Source organism: Aplysia californica, unplaced genomic scaffold, assembly GCF_000002075.1.
Source record: "Aplysia californica isolate F4 #8 unplaced genomic scaffold, AplCal3.0 scaffold00307, whole genome shotgun sequence".
In the NCBI taxonomy this organism is placed as follows: domain Eukaryota; kingdom Metazoa; phylum Mollusca; class Gastropoda; order Aplysiida; family Aplysiidae; genus Aplysia; species Aplysia californica.
Window position 1 is genome coordinate 354,027 of NW_004797577.1, and position 14,613 is coordinate 368,639.

A 14,613-nucleotide genomic window follows, 5' to 3' on the forward strand; every position below is an offset into this window, starting at 1 on the left:
CCCCTTTTCCACGTTTCCCGTCTCCCTCTTTTCCTAACGTAGTGGCGTATAACCTGCTGGAGTTACTCTTTTTCTGGCGTAGGACATTTATTTGTCCGCGCATGCGTACACACGGAGTTCATGTAGGTTTAGTGAGGTCATTTACTGGTCGTTCATGCACTGAGTGTGTCACTATTACAGCTCTTTCCCTGACACCCTTGAGAGCTGCTGGCTCATGTGGTGTAGGTGTCAGACACTTCGCCATTGATGGCAGAAGACACGAGTTGGTTTTTTTAACCCTATCCGTACGCCCTGGGGTCATTTTGTACCCCGGGGTTGTATTTTTCACATTTTAGAATACTTCTAGATATAGTACGGGGATCTCTTTGAAACTTTCAGTATTTTTCCAAAAATCATTTTCACAGACTGCTATGCAAAGCGTACGGATCGGATTAACGAGTAAATTTTCTCTTTGGAAAGTGGTGGCACAGAGTTCCCCCCACGTCGTATGGATACGATAGTAAAACGCGACGTACGGATAGGGTTAAGTGGTGGCACAGAGTTCCCCACGTCGTATGGATACGACAGTAAAACACAACGTACGGATACGGTTAAGTGGTGGCACAGAGTCTGAAAGAGAGGCAGAGGCAGACAGAGGGAAAAGATACTGGACAAGTTGACAACATGGCTGGGAGCAGCAAGAACGACAGACACCATCGCTGCAACGCAAGACAGAGTGAAGTGGAGGTCCATGATCGCCCACGCCAGTCGGCAAGGCACCGGATGATGATGATGCGCCCAGTATTTAAAATATTCGCTGCGCCGCTCCTTATTTGCATTTTGCTCGAAGCAGTTTGCGCAGGACCCACACACCAAAAGCCGCCTTTTACATTACACGTACTTTCGCTTCAAATTAAAGTGCAAGTAAGTTAGAAAGTTTAAGTACAGAATGCATGCATCCTTTATGATGTCAAAAGAGCAACGCTTATTGTCGTGTTTAGGCCATTGCAAATCTTTGGTCATTTGTTGAAGCCAACTGCCAACCTCCTGAGTACTAGGTGTGTGTGTGTGTGTGTGTGTGTGTGTGTGTGTGTGTGTGTGTGTGTGTGTATGTGTGTGTGTGTGTGTGTTTGTGAGTGTGTGTGTGTGTGTGTGAGAGTGTGTGTGTGAGAGAGTGTGTGTGTGTATGTGTGTGTGTGTGTGTGTGTGTGTGTGTGTGTGTGTGTGTGTGTTGGGGACGGGAGGGTGTATCTACTACTCCAATTGGGATAGATCTATTAAAATTTCTCAAGATTTTTACACACAAGGAGCTCTACATCGGAGGTTTTCAAGGACTTAGTTTTAGTAAAAGTTTTATGGCACTTAAACGCATGGTCATACAAGTGCCGAAATTAGAGTAACAAACATAAAAAAGGAGGAGAGATCAGGATGATACATGTTTGGTAGGAAAGAAGGGGCAAACCACACCAAAGCACCCGCCAACCACCCACGTTTCAAGGATTGGAACAAAGGCATACTATGTACGTGAGAACAGCAGCCGAAAGTAGGAGTCTACAAGACTGGAACATTATTTATCGTTGGGGAAACGCTGCAACCACCCTCATCACTATACATGTACAAAGAACACACACACACAAAGACCCCTCTAAGTTCGTCTGGGTCTAATCCCTGACTTGTTTGCCTTCTATATTTTTCCAGCGAGAGCCAACAGTTCAAGGCCTTGGTGTCTATTCCAGTGTCCCTCAAACTGTGTTTGTCTCTTCCTAGTTGTTTTTATTGGTTACGACATAGATAACAACCTATTACCACAGACAAAAACATGGTCGTCCAAACCACGAGGCCTAACCGGGGTACATTTTGGGTAATCTGCTACTACGGTTGTCAAATCGATAACTAATCAACAAAGCCAAAATTTAAAAAGTGTACCATGAAAGACCAAAACATATATATAAATGGGATAATTAATTTTATCCTTAAATGAAGTTACACTTTTTTTCTCTTCGAAAACCAGGACCATTTTCGGAAGCTTCATATTGCTATGTTTAATCCTAACCAGGGGCCATGAACACTTTAGTTCTCTTTAGTCGCGTCGACATGTCAATCTATGTCAAATTAATGACTCAATACATAGGCACTGCTAAAACCTGTCCGTCTTTTGTTATTTGGTTCAGTTATTCTTGCACGTAATGAGGCGAATACCTGTGTTTTGTGCCATTGAATGTGCCAAAGCGTTGAAAACCCCCTCTCTTTCTCTTTTTAAGTTAGAAAAAAATTTCACTCGCTCAATCTCCTTCTCCCTCAATACTCCTGATCTTAACGCAGTAGAAAAGATTGAGCACCTTCTTTTCTACGATAGAGACGTTGTACACGCTAAAGATGCCTTAGAAGATAAAAATCGCCAAAGAGTAAGCCATCGCTACTTACACAGCTATGGCTATGACCACTACGACCTTCAGCTTCAATATTCCTATACACGCCTGAATCTACCGTAACCTCCCCAAACTCCCAGCAATTTAAATACCCCTCTCTCCCTCATCCAATGATTTTGGTTTCATCGAAACAACATGGGGGAACTGCTGCTTTTTCTTTTTTCATCCTTACTATCGTCATTTCCCCTCTACTTCTTTTGCATCTTTGTCACTCTCTTGTGACCCGCTATTTCCAGGGTGCCTTGATTGATAGTCGAAACAGACTTTGTGCTGTTGAAGATAGAGAGATGAGCAGAGTAAGCCTGATTTCCTGTTTGGACTTCTCTGTTGACATCCACCGCTTGGCGCTCATATGACCTTACGCAGTTGCGAGCGCCGTAAAACCTCTACTAAAACTAAAAACTACCCCCCCCCCCCGCAGACAAAGGGGGCGTTTCACGTGGGTTAAAAGAGCGGACTCATATAATATTTTTATTGGCCGATTGGAAAGTCGCCAACACCCTACATAGGAACACACAAGCATCTCCTACGCCATAAAATATTGATAAGAAATAAAAGATCTCAGTTCATCACCCGTGTTTGCTACTCAAAATGACGACAACATGAGCTTTCAGAGAGATAGATCTAGACGCTGACACAATGGATTTTGCTCGCCTCGCTCAATCTCCCTCGCTATTTCGAAATGCATCTCACAATTAATTGAGCTTTATCAGCACTGATTAGCTTTGGCCTAAAATTTGAAGAGTTGTTTGGTACAAACTGCGCTCGTTTCACCTGGGCGTACGTGCAAGGTTCGACGACTCTCCCTCTGACAGGTGAGAAGTCCTCCATCGATGTGATATAGGCCAGGGGTCAGTGACCTCCGACCTTTAGGTCAATTCCGGACAGATGACGGTTTGCGTCCGGCCAATGCCCCCCTCCCCCTTCCTTCTCTCCTTAGGTTGTCTTAGATCAAAGTATACCACCTTTACCACCACGTACATATTATGCACATGGGGCTCTCGTGGCCTAGAGGTTAAGGTGTTCGCCTCTCATTCAAATTTCCATGGTTCGAATCCGGGTAACGACGGACAAATTTTCTTCTCTAAAATTGTCTCCTTTCACCTCCGTTCCTGCTCTCTAGCGATGTTCTGTCGTCTGCTTTCGTCTCCTCTTTCTTCCCCCACTCCCTCACCCCCTTTGCTCCCTCCTCTGGGCTCCCGACTCTTTCTGCAGCCTTTCTACTATTACTCCTTGGCCCCTTCTTACGGTTGTCTTTCAGCCACACCCCTGATCTTCTGGCTTGAAAGATCTACCCACAGCCTTCTCGGACCAGGGCGAAAAATCTCGGAGGTCCCTTAGTGGTCTTAAATTGATAAGAGCAGGCCTCGGCCTCTACCCGGACAAAATTCAAAATTCCCTACCAACTGAAAATGTTTAAGGTGTCTAGTGCGCTCATAATATGACCTTACAGAGTTGCGAGCGCCGTAAAACACTTACCAAGAAAAAAATACATGTACATAAACACAGACAAACATGTACTGAGATGGTCGTATCTTTTTACCACAAAGTACGAGAGGCATACCAAAAGTGTTTTTTTTACCTGACCATGAAGGGATAAAGGTAGAAAGCTGAAACTTGGGGTGAAGGCCAACAATCATCTTAACATTCCAAGATTGCATGTACATTTTGGGGGATTTCCGATTTCTGGTTTACCACCAGCGCACTGTGAGTGAATGGGGGGGGTGTTGTTCTCCAGTTTCAATATAAACATGAAGAAAATTGAGCACAGGGCAGTAATAAAGTTTTTGTTCTTGCAAGGCCATCAACTGTAGGACATTTTTACGGAGATGCATGCCGTATATAAGGAACTGATTGCCCATCCTAGGCTGCGATAAGATTTTAGTGTAAAAAATTCAAATGTGGATTCATGGACATTGAAGATGACCACCGTGAAGGTCGCCCAGTGACAGCAACAACAGAAGAGAACGTGTTGAAAATCAAGAAACTTGTGTTGTCTGATAGGCGGGTGACAGTTGAACGTCTGAGCAAAAAAACTAGCCTTAGCATCTGATCAGTTGAACGAAACTTAAATGAACATTTGAACATGACCAAGGTTTGTGCGAAAGGGGTCCCACGTTTGTTGACTCTTCCTCAAAAAGCGCAACGTGTGGATTGTTGTCAAGAATTGCTCTGTCTGTATGAAAAGGATGAAACTAATTTTCTTGAAAGACTTGTAACCATGGATGAGACATAGGTCCACCACTACAATCCTGAGTCAAAATCTGCATCAATGCAGCGGAAATTGTCCTTGTCTCCTACACCAAAGAAGGCAAAGTGCATGTGGAAAAGTGATGCTGTAAGTTGTTTTTTTTTTTGGAGTGGTTATGACAGACTATCTTGGAAATGGACATACGATCACCGGAGACCATTATTCTAACCGGCTAAAATATTACGAGAGGCTGTAAAAGAAAAACGCAGAGGAAAGATCCGAAAAGGCATTTTGCTGCTTGACGACAACGCACCAGCACACATTTCAAGAAAAGGGGAAGAAACTGCGAGAGAAAGTGGCTATGAAATTTTGCCCCATCCACTCTATTCTCCAGATTTAGCCCCGTCCGACTTTTAAAAAATTCCCCAAACTGAAAAAGGATTTCAAAGAAAGACATTGTGAAAGTGATGATGTCAAAAAAGCGGCAGAGGGCTGGTTTTCTGACAAATGGAGGGTCTTCTATTCTTAAGGTATTTTCAAGGTCATACACACATGGCAAAAATGTATAACTATAGGAGGCGACTACGTAGAGACAGATTAAGGTTAGAACTAAATTTCAGCTTTCTACTTTTATTCCTTCATGGTCAGGTAAAAAAAAACCCAACAACTTAAATTGATATGCCCCTCGTATATATTATGTTCTGTTTGTTTGTTTTAGTAGAGGTTTTACGGCGCTCGCAACTGCATACGGTCATATGAGCGCCAGAAGAATAGAGGTGTTACAAGAGAGTAGCAAACATAAAAAAGAAGAAGGGGGAGATAAGGACGGTAGATGTTTGATAAGAAAGGAGAAGCAAACCACACCACAGCACCCGCCAACCACCCACGTATATTATTATGTTCTGTGAGTGGCGTGGGTGACTTACGCACGTCATGACTGTCGGTTAGAATGACGTCACAAACCTCACTACTCTCAACTCCCTATCCTTTGAAGTTGAAGAGGGGAAAAGTAAACAGCGGCCTTAGCGAAACCAGCTCTACTGGTGCCCAAACTGAGGGACAGACAGACACACACACACACAAACACCTACATGCACGCACATGAACACAAACACAAACACACACACACACATACACTTACGCACACACTCTCTTTCTTACTCTGACACACACACACATACACCTACTACCCCCCCTCTCTCTCTCTCTCTTTGACACACACACACACACACACACACACACCCTCTCTCTCTGTGACACACAATATAACTGACACACGTACGTATGTGTGTGTGTGTGTGTGTGTGTGTGTGTGTGTGTGTGTGTGTGTGTGTGTGTACATCTATGTAATTTCTTCATTCATATGAGCTTATATATATTTATTTGCAGTCATTTTTTTGTACTTGGGTTTATCCTAGAGCTATGTGTATGCGGGAGTAGGCCCTCTATAAAATTATCTACATTGTCATCATCATCATTCATCATCATCATCTTTGGAATTCTAAGTGTATATATCGAATCTGCTCTTATGATCACCTGTTTAAGACAAACACCTGTAAAAACGACCACTGGTCATTACCCTGTGACGTTTTTTTCTCTCTATATATATGTGACGCATTGTTGTGGAATCAGGTACTTGTCAAAATGATAAAATCGAAGAAACAGGTATTTTTTCTCCAGCTTGTCAGTTATTATTGAATTATTTTTTTTTGGGGGGGGGGGGTGTACCTTTTTTTATTCATATAAAAACCCATTTCCACGGGAATTTTACTGGAAAACATTGTTTAATGGCACCAAATCTGTAAGTAATCAGTTTCCAGGGACTCTTATGCTATAGAAGTTACCATACTTTGGCGGCCATTTTCTCGCTAATTTTACCCTGAAACCATGCTACCCCACCTCTTTCAACGACAAATATATCGACTAGAAGATAAATAGGTATTTTTGAAAAAAAAAGCAAGGCAAATGAATAAGCTTTCAGGTGATACCAATAACCCCACATGCCCAAAAATTGACGAGCGCCTGATTCCACTGCATCATGACACATATTATTAAGGCGACACAGTCCAAGAGGACAGACTGCTTAAGACGACCATTTCCCTCCATCTCAATGGATGGTTGTCTTAGACAGGTTCATCTGTAGATCTGTTTGTCAGCAGCTGGGATATTTATTACATGCACTAGTTACTTGTGTGAAAGACCGACATCACTGCACAAGGGGCATTCCCATAAGCGCTCCGTCCCCTGCCTGAAGAAGCACATCTCATAGTGTGTAGATGCTGGCGGTTCCAAGCAATGGTTGATTCCACAGCCTGTCTGTCTGCTGGGATGTTATATCTGACTATGGCCTGGTTAATCCCTGATAACTAGCAGGGTTGAAGTAGCCCGCCTCCTGAATGATCTAATCTAGGTTGATCAGGGCATAAAATAATCACAATCATTATATTCTCAAAACCTGTAGAACCACCTCTGGTCACAAAAGATTCACGAAAAAACGTAGCTAAATTTTTAAAAGTTATTTAAAAAGTTATTTTGAATAAATATAAAAAGAATTTATCTACCTCAAATATTTAGCCTTTTAACATTTTAGTTAGAAACATTGACCAAAATCAGGCCGTGCAGTGAACTGTTGCAAATAAAACTAACTTGTTTCGCACGCTCATATGACTTTATGCAGTTGCGAATGCTGTAAAACTCTTACTAAACTACTAAAAAAACAAAAGCCTCACGTTAAGTCAACAACATTTTATTCATCCTCTTACATTGCCAGCTTTCAGTGCATCTTGACAATGGAATCGACTTTGATTCACAACAGACAAATGTTATAAATATATACACCAGTGTAAGCCTCGCATTCTTCCATTCCTCAGTGTCACAGGAAAGAGTGACTATAGCTTCAAGAAAGGGTTTTGATTTGAGCAATGGCTTTGTATCAGTACACATACACACATATATATATATATCTATATCTCTCACATAATGTGCCTCAAGATGCACAGCACCGCGAATCAGAAAACTTGACCTCTGAACCATGTTTGCCCTTCAGTCCCGGTTCGTTCTTCCCTCACTTTGCAGCTTCTGGTAAAAGTAAAGTAAAGCCCCCCTTCTTCGAAAGAGCTTGACCTAGTGCATGTTTCCCAGCACATCACGGGGGTCACAGTGAGGTTACAGCTTCTGGTAAAAGTAAAGTAAAGCCCCCCTACTTCGAAAGAGCTTGACCTTGTGCATGTTTCCCAGCACATGACGGGGGTCACAGTGAGGTTACAGCTTCAGGAAAAAGCAGGCTACGATTGTCATGTCACATGAAAGTATTGAAAGCATGGGTTCTTTGCTCAGGGTTGAACGCTATATATATATATATATATATATAAATGTTGTGTACTAATATCCTTATAAAAAGTGACCAATCTGTAACTAACAAAAATAGATCTATAAGATCAGATACATGACAACAACAAAGGTATGTATTCAACTCAAAATATGAGCCTCCAAAATGTGCATAGCTACTACAAAAATGAGTACACAGCATTCTTACTGAGAAATGCGTTAAGTGAATCCAGCAACTTATGAAGTAGTCTACGACTGACACACACAAAGCAGAACAAGAGACAATTGCTAAAGAAATATGATCCTTGTCAATGGAAGTAAGTACTGGTATGTGTAGTATGTGTATGTTTATGACAAAAGTTTGCATGAAACAACAACATGGTGCAATCACAGACAGGAAATATGAAACGTTTTTAACAAGTCTAATGAAATTAATAAAGACAAAAAAGTCACGATTAACTTCAAAAAAAAAAAAAAAGAAGAACCCAACTACTACCCCGTGTCCTCTTACATTTCTCCACTGACAACAGTTTTTTGACAATCCTTTGAGAAATCAAAATGAATCTTGAAATGACAGCATGGGGCATGACAAAAGACTAGAAGCCTTTAACGATTTTTTTAATCTCCAAAGAAAGACATTTTTAATACAAAAACAGTTAAAACAAAACTCCAAAGAGAAAAACCATCTGTTGCATTTTCTCACTTTCTGGTGACGTTATTTGGTTGGTGCAGTTTAAAGTTAAAGCCTTGACAAACACGCACCCAGCGGTGTCTGCCTTTGTGTGAATCTGTCGCATCTTGCATTTGGGAGTCCTCTCCCAGTATAACAAATGAACAATCTTTGGTGAAATCAAGGATTGGAGGTCTCAGGCACTGACAGAATCACTGGAAGCGAACCTGAGACAGTCGCAGGTCTCCATTGACACTCACATGCGTAGCTCGCTGGATTGGCTGGATGCGATGGTACATTTCGGTGAAGTGCTGATTGTTTACTGCAATCTGAAACCGAGAAAGAAAAGACAGTTACAGTCCGACTTGCTCTTAGTTTTTAGTTTCAGTAAGAGTTTTACGGCACTTGCGACACAATAAGGTCATATAAGTGCTGAAGATTAGAGGTGTTACAAGAGAGTAACAAACACAAAAAAAGAAAGAGGAGAGATAAAGACGATAGATGTTAGATGGGAAAGAAGGAGTCAACCACACCAGAGACCCGCCAACCACACACCGACTTCCTTTAAACACGACCTGTATAAGACAATCACCTACAGGTAAAAACGGCCACTTCCCATTCTCCCCCCCCATCTTGTGTTTATTGTACATCCTAGCATTATTACGACACTGTGATTGGGTAAGACCCCAGCCCCCTGTTTCCAACAGCTTTGCTCCTTGACAATTTTGACATCTGTTAGAATTTAAACTTAATAATCTTCATGACCAGCATTCATTTTTGTTATATATCTATCTTCATTCTGACTACTGACCACAAGCCAGGTTTAAAAACGACTGAAATGTCTGTATTCATGTGCTTTATTAATCTGTTCCTGTCGCCAGTTTTAAACTTCCACAATCTGACCGTCTCAAACGTGAAGCATCGGAAAGAATAGGGATCTGACAACAGAAACCAAACACAGTTCCCTATCGCTGATACCTGAATGTGGGACATTCACAGACTTGAGAGTGGGTGGTTGGCGGTTGCTCTGGTGTGATTTCCTCCTTCTTTCCTATCAAACATCTATCGTCTTTATCTCCCCTTCTTCTTTTTTGTTTGTTACTCTCTTGTAACACCTCTAATCTTCTAGCGCTCATATGACCTTATGCAGTTGCGAGCACCGTAAAACCTCTTCTAAAACTAAAACTAAACTGACTTGAGAGGTCTGTCTTTGACACTAACAACACTTTTCTTCCTATGTCCCTAGTAATATCTCTAATCTTCTGCACTTATATGACCTAGAGGAGTTGTGTGAGCTGAAAAACTATTGTCAAAACTACACACAACTAGAACATTTACCTTGAAGCCGTTTTGTTCCACCAAAATCATCATCTCAAAACTGGCGTTGGGAACAAAGGGGAAGTAGTTCTGATGCTTCTCCTCCGGCCCGTAGTTGCCTCCCTGCATGTGTGTACGAATCACCATGTTGTAGTCATTTCCGTAATTGAAGCGAACGTCACAGTGCAGGGAAATGTCGTAGCCTTCTGATGGTCCACACATGATGTTTACTGTGAAACTGGAGGGGGGAAAAAACATAAGCGGTGAACGCAAAGGTTGAGTCGGTTTGTCTTGAATTTGGTCGCTTTTAAGCACAAGGGGGGGCTATCCCGAAAAATGCTGTTTCGAGAAAATCGAAGGTAAAGTTTCTGGACCCTTGTTCAGTTCCTTTAAAAGACAAAGAGAGTTTTCTCTATAACCAAACAAATATACACACCAATGAAACCAAACTTCTCCTATAGGTAGGGCAATATGCCCACTTTTGGTGAAGGTCAAGATTTCTGAAAACACCCGAAACCTGGGTTAGACCGTAGGTCCTTAAAAGAGACCATTTGTAGCACAAAATTCTTTACAGAAAATTATTTCCCTCATAGAAAATTTTAGAATTGTTTGGCCTTTACAAACAACACATCTCCTCACTTCAAAATGCTTTGCACAACAGAAAGTGCTCGTAAAAGAAAAACAACTCAGGATTAGGATAAAGTTACAATTCTTTTGTTTTTTTAGCAGTCCTCATACCACCACAATTTCACTAAAGGCCTATAAACATGCATACTTGCTTCTGGTGAAGCCAGCTAATGAAAAAACCTTTCTAGCCCAACTTTCAGCAAGTTAAACCCTCAAATTTAAGTTCAAGAACTTTTGATTTTATTTATTCAGAGGCAACATATTCTCATGTAATACACACATTATAAAACACCTCTTTACGATGATAAGCAGCCATCTATGGTCACCATAAATCAGAAGAACAAAATGCGGTGAAATTGTCTCACTAACATTTTACTAGGGGTGTACAAGAAGTCTATTTCCCCTGACTATGAAGGAATTCTTGTTCAACAATGACATTTGCAGTATGCGATTCATAATTATTATGTTTCTAGAACACTGCATGTGAAGTCTTGGAAAGTTCTGTTGCATGGTTTGAGCTTGAGAGCACTTTTAAAGAAGGTACTTCTTGAATACAAGGAAATGGCACTCATATGACTTTATATGCAGTTGCGAGCGCCGTAAAACCTTACTAAAACAAAACAGAATACGAGGGAAGCTGTGGGAAAACTTCCTCCTGCTGCATGACAATGCTCCAGTGCACAGAGCCGTGAGGACAACACAGACAGCGAAGCAGAGGCGTAAATAAATTTCTTCCCCACCCACATTTTTAATTCATCCTTCAACTTTTTCCTTCTGCCAAATCTGAAAACAAATTCTCAAAGGACGTTTCCATAGTGATAAAGATCAGGGTTTATATACGCAGTGGAGGAATGGTTTTAGTCTAATTTAAAGTCATAACAAGCTCAAGGACTTTTGAAGGTCAAACAAAATATCAAAACTGTGTCAATTTTCAGATTGACTCTTTTCAGAAGTACACCAATGTGGGTGTCAAATTTCAACTTTCTAGCTCACTTCCTTCATAGTCAGGGTTAGGACTTGTCGGACACCCCTCACACACTACACATGCCACATACCGGCTAGGGTTAGGGTTAGGTATTCCTGTGATGTAGATGATTTTCCCGGGGTACACGCCTCCAGGGATGGCTGTGGTGAATGGCACTGGCTGAAAAAGTAGTAACGATATGTGTCACGACGCGGTGGAATCAGATGCTTGTCACTTTTTGGGGCATATGGGGTTATTGGTCATCTCAAAACTTGTTCATCTGTCTTTTTTTCAATGAAAAAATTACCCTTCTATCTTCAATAGAAGTCGAGATATTTTGGATTGAAATAGGTGGGGGTCACCTGGTTTCACAGGTAAAATTATAGAGAAAATTGTCACCAAAGTCTGGTGACTTCCAAAGCTCAAGAGTCCTTGGAAACTGTAAATTTACAGTCTTTGTATCTTAAATCAACGTTTTTAAAGTAAAATTGTAACACAGTAAATTGTTTTTAAATGGACATTAAAAGTACTGAGCAAAACACAAAAAAATCTATAAAAATTGCCAAAGGGGAAGAAAAATGCCCTTCTCTTCAATTTCCTGATTTTGACGAGCGCCTGATGTCACCACGATGCCTCAATCATTATATACAGTTGCAAAAATTGTAATTGTAAATTGTTATAGGCTAAAAAATACAGCTTAGCTTTTACTGTCGTAAAGAAAGCTTGAAACAAGTACAAGACAAGACTTCTAGTTACAACTGGCAGACAATATTCCCCTTTCTCTTTGTCATTGCAAATAATTATCATAACTTACACAGCAAGTCTGCATTCTTCCATTTGTCTCACAAACCATACAAAAACAGCAGTCCTGATTTTTTTGTGTCAGAATGTGGTGGAATCAGGTGCTTGTCGATTTTGGGGACATTCAGAGTTATTGGCATCATCTAAAAGCATATTCATTTGCCTTGCGTTTGATGATAAAATACCAATCTGCCTTGAATAGAAGTCGAGATAATTGTGATAGGAGGTAGGGGTCACTTGGTGTCAGAGTTAAAATTAACAAGAAAATGGCCGCCAAAATTAGGTGACTTCCAACATCTTAGAGTCTTTAGAAACAGAAAATTTCCTTTTTCCGTGCCTTTGATCAATATTTTAAAGTAATATCCTCAAGAAACTTGTTTTTAAATGGAATTAAAAGGTTATAAGCAATTAAATACAAATTGCCCGACATGCGGAAAAAAAATGTCGGTTTCTTCGATTTCACTAAATCTATTTTGACAAACAAATGCTTGATGTCAAACAATACCCCATATTTCTCACCGGGTTGTAGATTGGCCCAACACCTCCTGATGGGTACGCTGGGGCCGGTGGGTACTGCAAGCAGAGAGAAAATATTGTCAGCGTCGTTCAAAATAATATTTGCTCACGTCAATTACTGTGAGTATCCAAGTAAAACAGATTTTGAATAAACACGTCGAGAGGCATCTGAGACCACAGAGGTCATTCTATTTCGTTATTTCCTTCCAATATAATGTTAATTTGAAAAATATGAAGTGTCCAAGTCTTGGTTCTGATTAAAGGGGCGCTCTTTTTCTTTACTTTACTTTTTACTTTTTCCTTCCTCTGGTATCCTTGGGGTGTCGAGGGGAGGTGCAAGTTTTGGCCCTGAGCAAGGTGTGTAGCGTCTGTGACAGCGTCTTTGTCTTTGATTTTTTCAAAACCCCCCAAAATGACTCAATGGCCTATTACACTTTCAGTTCAAATCGACAGTTGTCCTCCATCTGTTTTGTGTTCTAAATTAGGAAAGAAATAGATGTTGCAAGGATGGTAAAAATACTTGTTAAAATACAGCACAAAGAAAAGCCTTCCACAAATCATTACGATTTGACACACCGGTTCCAAACTTGGCGGAAGGGGATACAACATCCTATGACAGAGACAGAGAAAAACTCAATAAAAAATTCTCTGTACAGGAATCAAAGTCTGGCTTCCTGTGTGTGACCGTGAAGTGCCTTTCTTTAGTTTTAGTATGAGTTTTACGGCACTTGCAACACAATAAGGTAAAGATATAAGTGCTGAAGATTAGAGATGTTACAAGAAAGCAACCATACACAAAAAAGAAGGAGGAGAGATCAGGACAACAGATGTTTGGAAGGAAAGAAGGAGCAAACCACACCAGAGCACCCACCAACCACCCACGACCGTAGACAACAAGGAGGTTTGGCGAATAAGACTGGACACAACAAGAAGGTTTGACGAATAAGACCAGACAAAACAAGAAGGTTTGACGAATAAGACCAGACATAACAAGGAGGTTTGACGAATAAGACCAGACAAAACAAGAAGGTTTGACGAATAAGACCAGACAAAACAAGAAGGTTTGACGAATAAGACATGAAGGTTTGACGAATAAGACCAGACAAAACAAGAGGGTTTGACGAATAAGACCAGACAAAACAAGAAGGTTTGATGAATAAGACCGGACACAACATGAAGGTTTGATGAATAAGACCGGACACAACATGAAGGTTTGACGAATAAGACCGGACACAACATGAAGGTTTGACGAATAAGACCGGACACAACATGAAGGTTTGACGAGAAACACTTACAGCTGGTGCAGGGGGATAGCTGGGTCCGGTCGGGTACTGGTGGGGGAGTAGGGGCAGGAGTGGGGGGGGGAAAGGAGAGAAGAGAAGAGGGGAGAGAGAGGGAGAAGGAGAGAGAGGGGAGAGAGGAGGGGAATAGGGGGGGGGAGGGGGAGGGAGAGAGGGAGAGAACTATCAGCTGTGGTCGCCAGGGGGGACTCTCGTGGCCTAGAGGTTAAAGTGTTGGCCTCTCATTCTAAGGTCCCGGGTTCGAATCCGGGTAGCGACCGAAAAAAATTCTTCTCTGAAATTGTCTTCTTTCACATTCTTTCCCTCTGTCTTGAAATGTTCTGTCGTCTGCTTTCGTCTCCTCTTTCTGCCCCTCACCTCCTTTTCCCCCTCCTCTGGGCTCCTGACACTTTCTGCAGCCTTTCTACTGCTACTCCTTGGCTCCTCCTTACTGCTGTCTTTCTGCCACACCCCTGATCTTCTGGTAGGAAAGATCTACACCTAGCCTTCTC

At 41.5% G+C, this 14,613-nt stretch overlaps 1 protein-coding gene across 1 annotated transcript in view; it reads right to left on the reverse strand.

The window, feature by feature from the left end:
* Nucleotides 1-7,329: 7,329 nt before the first annotated feature.
* The window catches only part of LOC101852778 (galectin-4), a gene marked incomplete at its 5' end in the record, with an annotated part of 12,918 nt that continues 5,634 nt past the window's right edge, over nt 7,330-14,613 (reverse strand). The window contains 5 exon segments of the mRNA XM_005101982.2: nt 7,330-8,925; nt 9,935-10,151; nt 11,596-11,684; nt 12,825-12,878; nt 14,117-14,152. Coding sequence (XP_005102039.2) covers nt 8,809-8,925; nt 9,935-10,151; nt 11,596-11,684; nt 12,825-12,878; nt 14,117-14,152 — 513 coding nt within the window.